Here is a 13,686-nt window from a genome sequence, read left to right as displayed (position 1 = left end):
TCCCAGCGCCAAACCTTCCTCGTCCAGGTGCGCTCCCTCGCTCTCGGCGCTCTCCTCCTCGCTGGCGGTGATCTCGGTGATGAGGTTGCCCAGCCCCAGCACGCCCAGCCCGGCCAGGTGCTTCTTGGATTCCTGGGGAGACCAGAGCTGGGAGGCCCCGAGCGCCGGGCCGGGCCGAGCCCCTCGGGCGCCTGCTGGGTCCTGCCCCAGAGCCCGCCCCGAGCATCCCGGGACACCCCGGGTTATCCTGGGACACCCCGGCTGACCACCGGATACCCCGAGCCCCTCTATACATCCCGGTTCACCCCAGCAGAGCCCGGGACATCCCGGTACATCCCGGCACGAACCGCGTCACCCCGGCTTCACCCCGGGATAGCCCACAGGTCGCCCCAGGCACCCGTTTCACCCATCCCTCCGCCCGCGGCGCCTTCCCGGAGCGACACGGCCCTACCTTGTCGAGGACGCTGTCCCCTTCCAGTTGCCCAGCCTCATTGATGTTGCCGAAGAGGAAGCCGGCCAGGGAGAAGGGCTCGGCTCGGCCGCCATCCGCCTCCTCCTCGCTCTCCGAGTCCGACATCGCTGCCCCGACACCGAGAGCGAGCGGAAACGGCGGCGGGAGCGGCCCCGGGAGCGGCGCCCGCCCACAGCGCCCCCGCGCGGCCCCGCAAGGAAGCGCAGAAGCTCCGCCCTTGCCAAAAATTCCTTTATTGCCTGGAGGAAGCGGGCCTGGCTTTCCACAGGAAAGAGCTGCCTTCAGCACAGGTGCGGTACAAACAGCAGGGCGAGTTAATGCGGCAGCCAGAGAGGTGACGAAAGGTTTATTACAATGTCATTATGCATAATTTATTAAAAAAAAAAAAAAGAAAAGATACTTTAAAACTGTTAGATGTAATACAAATTATTTTATAGCATAAAATCAAGTTGCCAGTGTATGTATCAGTACCACACTTCAGAGTCTTGGGCTCCCACTGCTGATGGGTGGTCCTTGCTGCCCACTCTGGGGGTTGGGACCCCTCTGAGATCCATCCACTTCCTGGGGTGAGCCCAAGCAGCACCAAGGTTTCTGCAGAGTGAGGTTTAGCACCCGGCGACAAAGCACAGGGAGGTTCTTCTAGTTTAAATTTCATAGAAATAGCTACAGCTGTAAACTGAAGAAAGCACTTCCAAATCTAAGCATAACTCATGGATATCCTTTGGACATACAATTCCTGAACTGCTCAGCTTCAGCTGTATTTAAAAAAAAACCCAAGTAGTTCAGAAATCATTTGGAAAACAAAGGTTAAAATCTGTGTTTTCACAGTGAGTCTCTTCTGTGAATTAAGACATACACATTGCATCTCTGTTCAGTAACAAACCAAAGGACCTTGAACTGTTCAGGAAACTCACACTGAGTTTTCTGACCTCCCAAAACAAGACAAAATCCAGCCATGGCATTATGTGAAGTCTATTTTTTAACTCCCCACAGAAGAAAAATAAAGCATGGAAGAAACAGAACTGATTGTAAACTGAAGCACTGGACTACTTACAAAAAAAGGACCAAGAATTCCAGGGGATGGAAAAAGGAAGGAGGATCAAGAAAGGAGAATGCCCACTGAAAGGAAAAGCTCGCTGGATTTGTCCTGAAGCTCACCCTCATGGGAAGCAGAGGCTGGAGGAAACCAGCTACTAGCCAGGACTTTTACTCCCATCAGAGGGTGACAGAAATACAAAGCATTTAAATAACCAGGTTCTCCAAAGTGAGTAAAAAGACTTTGATGGTTCAAAGTTCCCTCTGCTCATTTTTATCACTATCATGTTATTCTCCTCAGCACTGTTGTGCAATCCATTCGCTAAGTAAGCTAAGTGGGGATAAAGTGTTCTGGTATAATGTAATCAACAGTGTAACCAAATCAAATAAATTGATTAAGCAGTTGAACTTTATCTCGCTACACTCTCTTCCAGTTCACTCCAGGATGGCTACTTGAGCCTACAGAAATGGAGGGGTTGTGCAATAACACTTGCTCACAAGATTTCTTCTCCACAAAATGCATGTAATTCAGTTAGGAATAACCACAAAAAGGCACAGGATTTAAAGATTTCAGTATGTAAAAAAGTAAAAACTTTTAAAAACAGTAGTAGCTTCAGTACAAAACTGCAAATACATGTAGCCAAAAAAAAAAAAAAAAAAAAAGGTAGGCTTTTCATTTCAGGCACCTCTTAAGACTAGTTCAAACATATCACAGACTTTTAAAAGTACATTTCTGAATAAAGCAAAGGTTATAGGCTTGCACCAGGGTCACTAGACAGTTGATTTAGGTCTGACCAGCATTAAAACAAACCACGTGCACTGGCTTAAATAAATACATTTTAAACATGATAAAGTCTATTTACTCAGTTACTGAAATTTACCTACAGAAAATAATCTTGAATTACAAGGCACAGAGTTAATTGCTGCCTGCAAGCCCAGCCCACACTAAAGGCCTACAGCTAAAGCAAAGGCAGAACGTGGTGAGTAGAGGTTATCTCAGTGAATTCTCTACACCCTCACAGCCTTCAGGGCAGGAACCACATCTGGAACAGCACTTCCTCTGCAAGTGCAAGAGACACAAAGACACTCCAGGCAATGGCACTTGGTGAAGAAAAATGTGCAGAGTGTGTAGGCTTCTGCAAACATCCTGCAGAACGGGTGTTTTGGTACTGCCTGTGCTCAGTTTGGAGCTCTGGGTCGGTTCACTGACCACAGGCACCAGTATCTGGATTAACTGCAATTTATAATCTGTGGGTTGCAATTGGCTAAAGCAGCACCAAAATGAGCACATCTCAGATTAAAAAACCGCAGTCAGCATCAGCATCAGTTACACCAGCTGAAGAAAGGCACATCCTCTTCAAATAGAGGAATTAGAGCACAAATACCAACATTTTTATCCAAATAGTGGAATTAGGGCACAAATGCAAACATTTCCATCCACCTGGTATTTTTGCCAGCATCAGATAAAGCACGGTCAGATTAACACAAGATCCCTAATAACCTTGTTGATGTATTTTCTGTTATCTTGCTAAAATGAGGCACTTTTTTTTTTTTTTTTCTGACCAGGGTATACACCAGTGCAGTTTTGCATGTGTGGGAATCAAAAGAAAAAAGCAAGTTCTGAATGACCAATTGAGGCTGCAGCCAGACAAAGACAGCACTGTCAACTTCAGACAACAAAGCCCAGTCCAGCACCAGTGGTTTCACACAAAGTATCTTTGAAGCATGCTGCTTTCATACCACGGAGCTGGAAGGTTGAGTCTAAGGAAGGGCTCATGCGCTCACTCCTCAGCTGGTCCCGGAACCACACATAAAGAACAGTGCACATCCTGAAAATAAAAGCCAGCTGCCACTTGCTAGAGCTGCTAAAGAAGGTTAAAAAGTATGTAAATAGAACTACAGTTAAAAAAGAGTTCATAAGGACTGAGCATCCAGGAGAGGAAAAAACTGCCCAGGTAATCCCATCCAGTGACTGGCTAACCATTACAGACTGAACTGAAAATAGGAAGAAGCAGGGGTTCCTGTAAACAGAACCTCCAAATTTTCTGTCAGCCTTCTCACAGAAAAACAACGAAGGAATTTGCCATAAAAATCTCAGATGGTGGCCCCGAGAATATTAGGAATTTAAGCAATTAATTCCTCAAGAGCAAGCAGGCTGCTGTCAAGTCTCTGGGATTCATCAAAGGGATTATACTGACAATCTCATTTTGAGAAGTGTCATCCCAAATACCTCAGTCAGCCTGAGAAGGTAATTGTTAAAACTTTATTCTCAGGGAGCAAAGTCTCTTTGGACAGTGAAATAAAATCTCAGTTTAGAAGATTATGGAAGACTTGAATCTAAACTACTCTTCTACTTCTCCGCCTCAAAACTATGAAAATCACTCATTTGAGTGAGTCATCATTATTCTAAGTTCCTTACATAAGGAGAAATCAGCTCCTGCTTCTATTAATAAATCATTGCAGGTATTCCCTTGGTCTTGCTCATTGCATTAACCCTGCCTAATGCTAACTCTTCATACAATCAATCCATCACAGTTCACTACATCTCAGTAATAGTTCAAGTAAATTGAACTATTGAACTATTGAACTCAGTAATAGGCAAGTAAATTTTTGCAAGTAAACAAATTGTTTTCAAGCTTTAAATTGACAAAACAACTGGACAGCCAGACTTCTGTTTGTGAAACAAATTCAATCAGTAAATCAAGGATGGGAAAAGCAGCAGCTACACTTAAAGCAAAGTTTTCAGGATTTGTGCTTTTCAGCAAATCTGGTAACTGATGACTATCTAGTAAAGAAGTGGCTTTAAAGAGGTCTCCTCTTTTATTTTTCCTCCACTAAAACAATCAAGTGATCCCTGGAGAAGCTGGAGACTGGAACTTTAGAAATAGAGTAGGTATTTGACCTCTCAGTTGGTAAAAAAACAACCTGTTCCGTTTCAGTTTCCCTGAAGCAGTAAGACTGCAAGAATATTCATTGTATAAACCATTTCTGCTTAGAGCTGTTAGTGCAAGATGCAAATCTTCAAATTAACTCATTAAAAAGCCCTCCAAGATTCTAGTCAACTTCCATCACCCAAGGCAACTACAATAGGACACATTTTCTTGTGTTCTTCTTTGTCACAGGATACAGAACTGCACGGACAGCTTCAGCAAACACCTCCCGAACACCCTCCTGATTCAACGCCGAGCACTCCAAATATTTGACTGCTCCAATTTGTTTGGCCAGAGAAGTCCCCTGCTGCGGGGTAGTGGGAGCCAAGCTCTGCTCTTTCAACTTTTTAACCGTTTCCAGGTCACTTCTCAAGTCTCTCTTGGTGCCCACCAAAAGGATGGGGACGTTTGGACAGTGGTGAGAAACCTCGGGGTGCCATTTGTGCCTCACGTTGGCGTAGGAGGAGGGGCTGCCAATGGAGAAGCAGATGATGAAGACGTTGGTCTGGGGGTAGGAGAGCGTGCGCAGGCGGTCATACTCCTCCTGGCCCGCAGTGTCCCAGAGGTTCAGGCTGACTGTCCGGCCATCCACGGTCATCTGGGCACTGTAGTTGTCAAACACAGTAGGGATGTACTCTTCTGGGAAGGCGTTGGTGGTGTAGCTGATGAGGAGACAAGTTTTGCCCACCGCGCCATCTCCGACCACCACGCACTTTATAGTCTGCATTCTTCCGCCAGGAACAAAGTCCTGCTCAAAGCAAGGAGAGAGGAGTCAGGCAAAGCACACTCTAAAGATAAGCTTTAGCAAGTGTTTTTAATATAGCTGAGGATTTCTTATCACATTCAGTGTCTCAAGCCACTCTGAAGAGCTCGGGGCTAGAAAGACAATAGTGAAATGGAGATGCAATGAGTGGAGAGCTAAGTGACAATTGGCTGCATTCCAACCATGTAAGTACAAATTAGCCAAATTCCCACAGTCTTGCCTTACTGCCAGACTGTTTCCCACAGGCAAAAGGACAAGTCCTTAGAGGCACCTGCAAGTGGAAAGGGATTGTGACCCAGTAACAAGATACTCTGTCGTTTGTAGGTTCACATGTCCACCTCTGTACACACACACACACTCTCCAACACTCACACCTGCCTACACAGTCTGCTATCTAAACAGTTTACCACAAAGAAAGGTCCAAAAGTTATACATAAAATCAAGACATTAATTTCTGGGCTGCACTGCTACTGTTTACAATAATAATTCACTACACTCAGATCAATCAGTCCTGAATAAACTACATTATTTACAGGACACCAGATAAAAGGTTCAGAAAGCAGCACCCTCAAGAAAAGCTGTTCTTTGAAATCTAACTAGCCATAGTAACCCAGATTAGAATCCATAAAGAATCTTCTAAAGAAGCCAAGAACAGATTACGCTCACTAATCACTGACAGAACAAGCAGGACTTAATAGGCTTGAGTTACTTGGTGTCCTCTAAATAATGAGCATGGGAAAAATACATGTCCTAAAAGATCAGCAGTCAAACAGCTTTCCTGGGGAATTGTTACTCAGGAGATACTTGACACTTTGTGGCTTTCCATATCCCTTTCCTGATATGTGAAAGGTAGGTTTGGCAATCAAACAGATACAGTCTAAAACACAATTAATTTTAAACTTTCATCACATGAACAGCAAGAAGTTTGAAAATAGCAAGGAACTAACTACAAGCAGTCATTTGTTGTACATTTCTTGTGTGCTGGAGCTTCCACTGTCAGCCTGAACAAGAAGGAACTTGCACCTGCCTTCTCACCCAAATGCCTTTGAGGTACTATCAGTAATCCTCAGCTTGCAACCAGCAGAAAATACCCTGCTTCAAACAGAAGAGAACAGTGGGAAGAACTTTTTAGCAGGGCCTGTTATGATAGAACATGGGGCAATGGCTTTAAACTAGGAAAAGATTGATTCAGATTAGATATAAGGTAGAAGTTATTTACAGAGAGGGTGGTGAAACACTGGCACAGGCTGCCCAGAGAAACTGGGGCTGCCCCATCCCTGGAAACATTGAAGGCCAGGCTGGAAGGGGCCCTGAGCAAGCTGATCTCACTGAAGATGTCCCTGCTCACTGCAGGGTGGTTGAACCAGATGATTTTCAAAGGTTCCTTCCAACCTAAACTATTTTGATTGCATATTCCAGAAAGACCTCAGCTCCAACACCATGGAAGTAGCAAAGGGAATGCAGAACTTCACACAAACAAATCAACAATTCGTTCCCATTTAAGCCTCAGCTGTGTCCTTTTAGACAAAGTCTTTACCTGCATCCACCTTCTCACTGGGAGCACACAATTCTTCTGAACTAAGTGAAAATGGGCTACCTGAAGCTTTGCACAGAGCTGCAACAGGCAACTGGAGTGACACTGACAGGTCACTACAACACACAGGGCTTGAGGAAGCATCAATGCACCTGCACAGACACTGTGGAAACCACAGGTGGTGGGAAGGAACCAGCACCTTGTGCTGCTACTGCTGCCCCAGCCTGGCTGGACTGCAGCACACAGGGCAGGCTTTAAAGCCCATTCCTGCACTTACATCAAACCCCTGAAGTACCAGAACGTGCTGTGCCAGAAACCTGAGTGGTGACCAACACCACTGCTTCCAGAGCACAGGTTTTTTTCCCCAAAATGAACTATCTGTGCAACAGACAATTCATTTTGAGCAGTCAGTAACAAGTGACATCACAGAGATGGCAGAGCTAAGCCAGCAACAAAGGTCTATGAAGAACCAGATGATAAACAAAGCCTTTTATATGCCCAACCCCTGGTTTCTGAAATAAACAAACTGCAAACACTTGTAAACAGATCTCTCTTGAAACCCCAAACAGGGACTCACATCTCTTAAATCTCTCTGCACTTGTGTCCAGAGCTCTGCACAGAGTGACAGGGAATCCCCAAACTGCACCCCAGCAGCACCCTCAGGCAGCACAGCTTCCCAAATGGACAAACTCCAAAGCCAGCTGTACCCCAGACCATCAGCAGCTAACACAATCTGATCCAAAATGTCTAATGAAACTGTGTTACTCAAAGATTACTTTGTTGTTGTTTTATTTCAGAGCTCATTAGACATTTCCATTTGGAAATCGGTAATAAAGTAACAAAAAAAAAAAAAAAAAAAAAAAAAAAAAAGCCTGAAACATGAATGCTCTTTTCAGGCTACTAATACCTTGAATTACCTCACTAAAACTCGGATTTTAGAAGAGCAACATTTGCAAGGGGAAATAACTCCAAGCAAACCTGCCAAGGCAGTGGGCAAAGTATTAACTAGACAAACAGAGCTAAAGAGCTTGTAGGCTTTTAAGTATGATTCTCTGAAGGGCCCCTTTAAAGGAGGTTGCCTGAGCTGAAAGGAATCGTGTGTGGCATATGCAATACAGAAAAACAAACACACACCAGGATACACATTCCTTGTATTGAAACATAAAATTCTGATTAATTAATCAAAAGGGAAAGAGTAGAAAGAAGCTACTTGACTCCAGAAAACTACGTTGTGAGCAAGGGTAGTTTGGTTAAAGATTTATATATGGAAGACAAGGAGTTTTTTAATTTAAGTCACAACCAAGCAAACTAGTATTCCCTCCATCAGATCTTTTCTATTAAATCCATTAACTCATAATGTATGAAATCTCTAATTATATTTTTTAGTAAACAATTTGCCTACAATAAAACTCTGATAAGATAGTAAAAAAGCCTGGGTTCAAATTTGCATGGAAAATTCCTATTTCTGAAGCACCCTTGAAGTTGGCACTGCATGCTATCTAAATATAAATATACATTGAAAAAAAATCCCATACTCCAAAAACAAAATTACCAACAAATATTACCAAGAGTAGGAAAATTGGTTTAGGGTTTGTTTGGGATTTTTTTTGGTGACCTTCAAAAGAATTTTTGGGGAAATTTTAGAAAGAAAAATTTCACATATGACAAGCAACAAGAACTGAAAGAAAGAAAAACACAGATTAACACGTCAATACATTAAAAAAACTCTAATTTAGAAACAGAAAGCTGGGCACAAGCTTCAAAGCTGAGTTGAAAGGTTATGCAGCTAAAGAAACAAGTGAACAGAAAATCCAAAGTAGTGAGAGGTAATCTGGGTTCCTTAGTCCTTGCAGAGAAAGGACTTTTATTGCAGTTGAGGTTCTAACAGTTACAGCAGAATGGGAGTAATTTTCAAATTAAATAATCATTTTTTTAAAAAGCAATCAGAAAAAAAAAGAAAAAGAAAAACCACACCAAATCAACCCACGCAGAAGTGTTGTGCAAAAATACTTAGATAAGAGCTATTTCTATCTTGTCCATCAATGACTTTGAATTTGAAAACTGGCATTCCCTGTTTGGGTTAGTTCCCTTCTCAGAAGATGCTGCAAAGTCTGACTTCACTGCCTGCACACCTGGCACTTCCTCTGGAATGTGCAAGATTTCAACATGTCAGGACATCATCTGAAGAGCTGCTCCTGTTCTGACCTAATTAAGCATTTTCTGGTATCATTAACATGGACAGTTTGCTCTCCAGACAAACATTTGCCGGGGAAATTCACTACTTGGAACACACACACAGAGCAACTTCACGCCGCATCAAAATTTTTTTGTGGTAGAGAAACAACTTCTAGATCTTCCCTTCAATACTCCTTGAAGGGAAGTTCCATGTCTGCTGAGAGAAGGGAGAATACAGTGACAGAAAACAGAGAGAAAACAGGAACCTGGATCCTTTTGTAGTTTTCTAGATTTATGCTTTTTATACTTCCTACACTTCTAAAACCCTTTGCAGAGCTTCTTAGCAGGACATGCCTCTGCCTTTGCTCTGCTAACATCAGATGCTCTTTGCTAGGTGGATTTTAGCTCTGATATTGCTCTCTGATAAACTCACTCTCACTGAGTTTGTCAGCTCTTCCTTCCTTCTCTTTACAGTTTAGATAGAGCCCCATTTTGGCCAAAAGGGAGCAGAAAACTCTCTAATTCAGCTCAAATCAGCTGTACTGAGCTGTGTCATTCTGCTCAGCCATCACATTTAATCAAGCCCTCACTGTTTTGGAGAACCAGATCCTGCTTTACCAGGGGCAGGCAGAAATTAAGAAATCGAAACAATTTAATTGCTCATCTTTCAGTAACAAAAACTAGATCAGAGGCAATTCACTCTGTCTGCCTGAAACATGAAGTCAGGCAGGAACTTTCAACAAAGAACTGGGTGGATAGGGCAGTTCTAAATATATCACACCATCCTCACCCATGCAAAGGAGTTAATTCACATGTGCAGCTTACCCACCAGCCCTAGCAGGGAAGAGAAAGGGGCTCTCAGCAATTTAATCAAGACTCTGTTACTATCCCACAACAGCTCAGCTTACTTGCCATTGTTTTAGGCAAGTGCCAAAGGCATGGAGAAGTGCCAGGCTTTCAGAATGCATGCCAAGAAAGAGCAGAAAAAGTTAAATAGGAGACCTCATCCCTCATATCCTTCAGCAATGAATGACCTACTTGGACTTCTCAGTGCCTCTCAAAGTTTTCACACCACTTTCTGTCCTGCCATTTACCTGCAAGAAAAATAAAACTGCCACAGTCTGGGTGGCTGCAGAGAGGGGGGAAAATCCACAAGGGAAGGCAGATTTCAGCAGCACAGCAGGAACTCTGCAGTCCAGCACCCAGGCTCCACGTGAACAAGAGAACTGAAGGAGCTTGCTCTCTCCCGAGCTCTTTGCCTATAAATTCAGCTCCCAAGCACACAACAGGAGTACAATTCTTGCTGGTTGCTCCTTCAGTGCCAATGCTAGAAAGCCCTTCGTGCCTTTTGACACAAAAAGTTGTTTCTAGGAAATAAAAGAAACCCCTCAAAACCTTTCAAGTAATATTTTTTAAATCTCTACCTCTGTCAAATTAGGCTGAAATTGGTTTACTGATTTAAAGCTTTTTTTTCCAGGGACGAAACTCACATAAGCAATATTTCTTAGGAATCTACAGTGAGAATGAAGTCTTCTGCCTTTTACTACAGGCACTTACACCCCAAACTTTATAGCAGAGCAATAATATTAGTGACCAAACATCAAACACCTTCAATTCCACGAATCCAAGACATTGAATGGACCATTAATATTTCCAAAAGCCATTAGCTCATGGAAGAGATGCACAGCTGATGCAATAACACTGTGACAAGGTGCAGCTGCACAGCCCACAGGACCAAGACTCCAGTAGATACCCAGATCCCCAGTGTATCAATGTGACACATATCCTGCCATAACCAAAAGCTGCAGAGTATTAAACTTGGATTTCCCTCCTGCAACCACGTGCAGAGGCATGGATTAATCAGTACAGGGAGCCTTCACAGTTTACTTGAACACAAGTGACCCTTTGGCTGTGAGCACAGCAAGGTGTAAGAACAGGAGCCAGGGCTGCAGGGTGCTGTGCCCACACTCACTAACTCACCTCCTAGGTGATCCAAGCAGCTTGGTCCAGGGGGGTCACAGTCAGCTCATAAAGAGTTAATAACCATGTCCTTCCCACCTTCCATAGGTTCTGACAAGGCTTTAGTCACTGCTGTTGGCTAAAAAACAAACAGTACCTCAGACATAAAGTTCTGTGGAGAGGCGTTTTAAGCTCGCTGCAGGATGAATGATAAATCCAGTTTGAGCATTCTTGATTCCTATTTGAGGGAAAAAGAAAAATAAAAAACTGTTAGTGTGTCTTCCTATCATCTTTTGTCACCTGGCATTTGCTGGCAGTCTCAGTTGTAACAAAGCCACTGTTGTACATGAAGGGCAATGTTACACCAGGAAAATCTAAACTTCTTTCTCTGAGGAAGAAAAAACCCTCCACACTTTTCACTGGATTGCACTTCTCTGAATCCTCCTCCTCCACCCCCAAATTTCACCGGGGAGAAAGGTGGGGGGAGGGAGATTTAATAACAAATAATGACACAAACAAGAATAAACAAAGAATAAACCCAAACAAAACCCAACCAAAAACAAAACCGAAACAAAATCAAACAAAAACAGAAAACCTGAAACACAAAACAAAAACAAACAAACAAACAAACATAAACAAAAATGCACTTGCTCAATCAATACCAATTTTTTCAAAGAGTTTTGGTATGACTAAGACAGGAGTTAATGCACACACTCAGTGTGTATTTTATCATGGCTTGTGCACTACAATACTGCAATCATTGCCAAGTCTCATTTGCATCAAGCACTGCGAGTCTAAAATGTGAGCAAAAGTTACCAGAGCCAAGGAGCCTCTCAGCAGTTCATCAGATTTACACACACTGGCATGTAAAGTAAAAAAATATTCCCTGCAGAGGTACAAATCTTCACGTGGCACCAGATTGTGTGAAAATACTCTGGACCCCTAAAGAATCACAGCCTCATCACATAAACAAATCAAACCACACGTTCAACTTCCTCCTACTAATTGCAAACCGCATATTTTGCTGTTTCTCCAGGATCTCTGTAAAGTTCCCTCTATGAATAATATTTAAAAGTTTTTTTAAATGGAAATATTAATCTAAAATATATCTATCTCATGATCTTGAATTCCATGTAGAAAACCACTGTGCTGGTGAACAGTGGCAAACTAGCTCCAAAGTATGCCTTCAAGTGATGTATTTTACATCTTACACGGAAGAGAACGTGAGCTTTTTAAAAATCAAAAAAGGAGCTTGGGGCAAAGAGCAAATGATGCTGCCACAAGAAGTACTGCACCCCAGCCCAGGACACACGTTGCAAGCACAAGGTACACATAAAAACGCTTAAATTAAAGCATTTAAAGCTTTTATTATAACTCAAGAGTAATTATGGTGGGAATCACAAGCATCTATAAAGAATAAACAGATACTGATTACTCACTGGTTCCCGAAAAAAAAAAACCCAAAACCAAACAAAACCAGAAAACAATACAGGGGAAAAAAACAGAAAGAGAAGTGCAGAACAAATAAAAAGCAGCATTGCTTCTCGGGGTTTGAGGTTAAGCAGGAACTCAGTGCAGGTTATCATAAAACTGAAAGTTCACAGCGTGCAGAAGAGAACCACTGAGCTGATGAAGGGGAGCTCCGTGGCAGCTGCTAAATGAGACAATACCTGGCACCCCCCAGAGTGCTTTAGGTCGCCACCTTGCACTGTTCCTTCTGAGACAGCACTTTGCCAGCTTCTGGAGAACAAATCCAACCTCCCTATCCTTATTTATCCTACTCTCAGCAGTGAAGCAAGGGACCTTCCCAAAGGCTACCTCACCCTGTGCCAACTTTTTATGACACTCGCTGGGAGCAGAGGTCGCCTTAAATTTGTGGCGGGGCTCCTGATCGGGATTAGCATCGCGCTGGCATTGGAACAGCCCAGCCCAGCCCAGCCTCGGCACACTGCGGGAACGGGGAAAGTGCGACCTGCCCTGCCCCGCACAGCCCGGAGCACAGAGAGGCTCGTTCCAAACCCTTCCCCAGCATCCCTGGGCCCCCGACCGCCACATTCACCTCCGCACGCACCGCCCAGCGCAGAAGCCGGGGCGCGCATCCCTTCCCAAAGCCCTCGGGGCACGAAGGAGCCGGCACGCCACGCGGCCGCGGAGCCCCCGCTACCCCCGGGCTGCCCTGCCCCGCAGCCGGGCGCGTCCCGGCGGGACAGGTGCCGCCACAACGTCTCCCGGGACGGGACCGGCGGCGGGCGGGCGGGCGGAGGCCGCGGGCCGCGCCCCGCTGTCAGCGCGGCCGGGAGCGGAGGATGTTCCGGCACGGCCGGGCGGGAACACACGCGGCCACGCGCGGGGCCCGCCGGGGCCGCTCTCCCGCCGCCCGCCGGGCCCGCCGCTCCCCCGCCCGCCCCCGCGGGCTCTCCGGGCCGCGCCGCTCCTCCGCCCGCCCCCGCGCCCCGGCGGTGCCGCCGCCGCCGCCCCACGCTCACCTCCGGCGCGGCCCCTCGGCCCCGCTCTCCCCGCGGACCCTCGACCCGGCCGCGCCCCGCGCCTGCCGCCGCGCGCACGCGCTCTCCGCGCCGCCGCTCCCCGAGGAGCCGCCAGGGGGCGCCCCCGCGGGCGCGGCCGGGGCGGGCGGAGCGCGGGGAGCGGCGGGCGCGGCCCCGGAGAGCGGAGCGGAGCGGAGCGGAGCGGAGCATCCCCTCGGGCCCGGCCCGGTTCTGCGGCCGTGCTGGAGTGCTCCGATAGAGCCCCGCCATCCGCCCCCCTGTGACCCTGCTGATGCTAAATTCGTTATTTTGTAATTATGCCTTGTCCGAAT

At 45.6% G+C, this 13,686-nt stretch overlaps 2 protein-coding genes across 6 annotated transcripts in view; both read right to left on the bottom strand.

The window, feature by feature from the left end:
• Positions 1-627, bottom strand: part of TAF1 (TATA-box binding protein associated factor 1) — a 29,350-nt gene extending 28,723 nt beyond the window's left edge. For 2 of the 3 annotated variants that reach the window (XM_050974556.1, XM_050974555.1), the window contains exons 1-2: positions 452-627; positions 15-132 (exon numbers count right to left, since the gene is read on the bottom strand). In XM_050974556.1, the coding sequence (XP_050830513.1) occupies positions 15-132; positions 452-577 (244 nt within the window). In that variant the 5' untranslated portion in view covers positions 578-627. The remainder of the gene's footprint in view (positions 1-14; positions 133-451) is intronic. The other variant, XM_018924567.3, reaches the window with a different exon arrangement.
• Positions 628-688: 61 nt separating this feature from the next.
• On the bottom strand, positions 689-13,449 carry LOC103824222 (rho-related GTP-binding protein RhoG-like). Of its 3 annotated transcripts, XM_030228692.2 has the most exons (4): positions 13,355-13,449; positions 10,890-11,106; positions 9,948-10,003; positions 689-5,185 (listed from the first exon to the last, which is right to left on the bottom strand). In XM_030228692.2, the coding sequence occupies exon 4, from the start codon at positions 5,162-5,164 to the stop codon at positions 4,589-4,591; it is 576 nt and encodes a 191-aa protein (XP_030084552.1). In that variant the 5' UTR covers positions 5,165-5,185; positions 9,948-10,003; positions 10,890-11,106; positions 13,355-13,449; the 3' UTR covers positions 689-4,588. The 3 variants fall into 3 exon arrangements, with proteins under 3 accessions (XP_030084552.1, XP_030084551.1, XP_030084550.1); XM_030228691.2 differs by lacking the exon at positions 9,948-10,003; XM_030228690.2 differs by lacking the exon at positions 9,948-10,003 and having other exon boundaries at positions 11,026-11,106.
• Positions 13,450-13,686: the final 237 nt, after the last annotated feature.

Source organism: Serinus canaria, chromosome 4A, assembly GCF_022539315.1.
Source record: "Serinus canaria isolate serCan28SL12 chromosome 4A, serCan2020, whole genome shotgun sequence".
NCBI classification, from domain to species: Eukaryota; Metazoa; Chordata; class Aves; order Passeriformes; family Fringillidae; genus Serinus; species Serinus canaria.
Note: the sequence above shows the minus strand (reverse complement) of the source record. Positions and strands in the feature narration are given on the sequence as shown.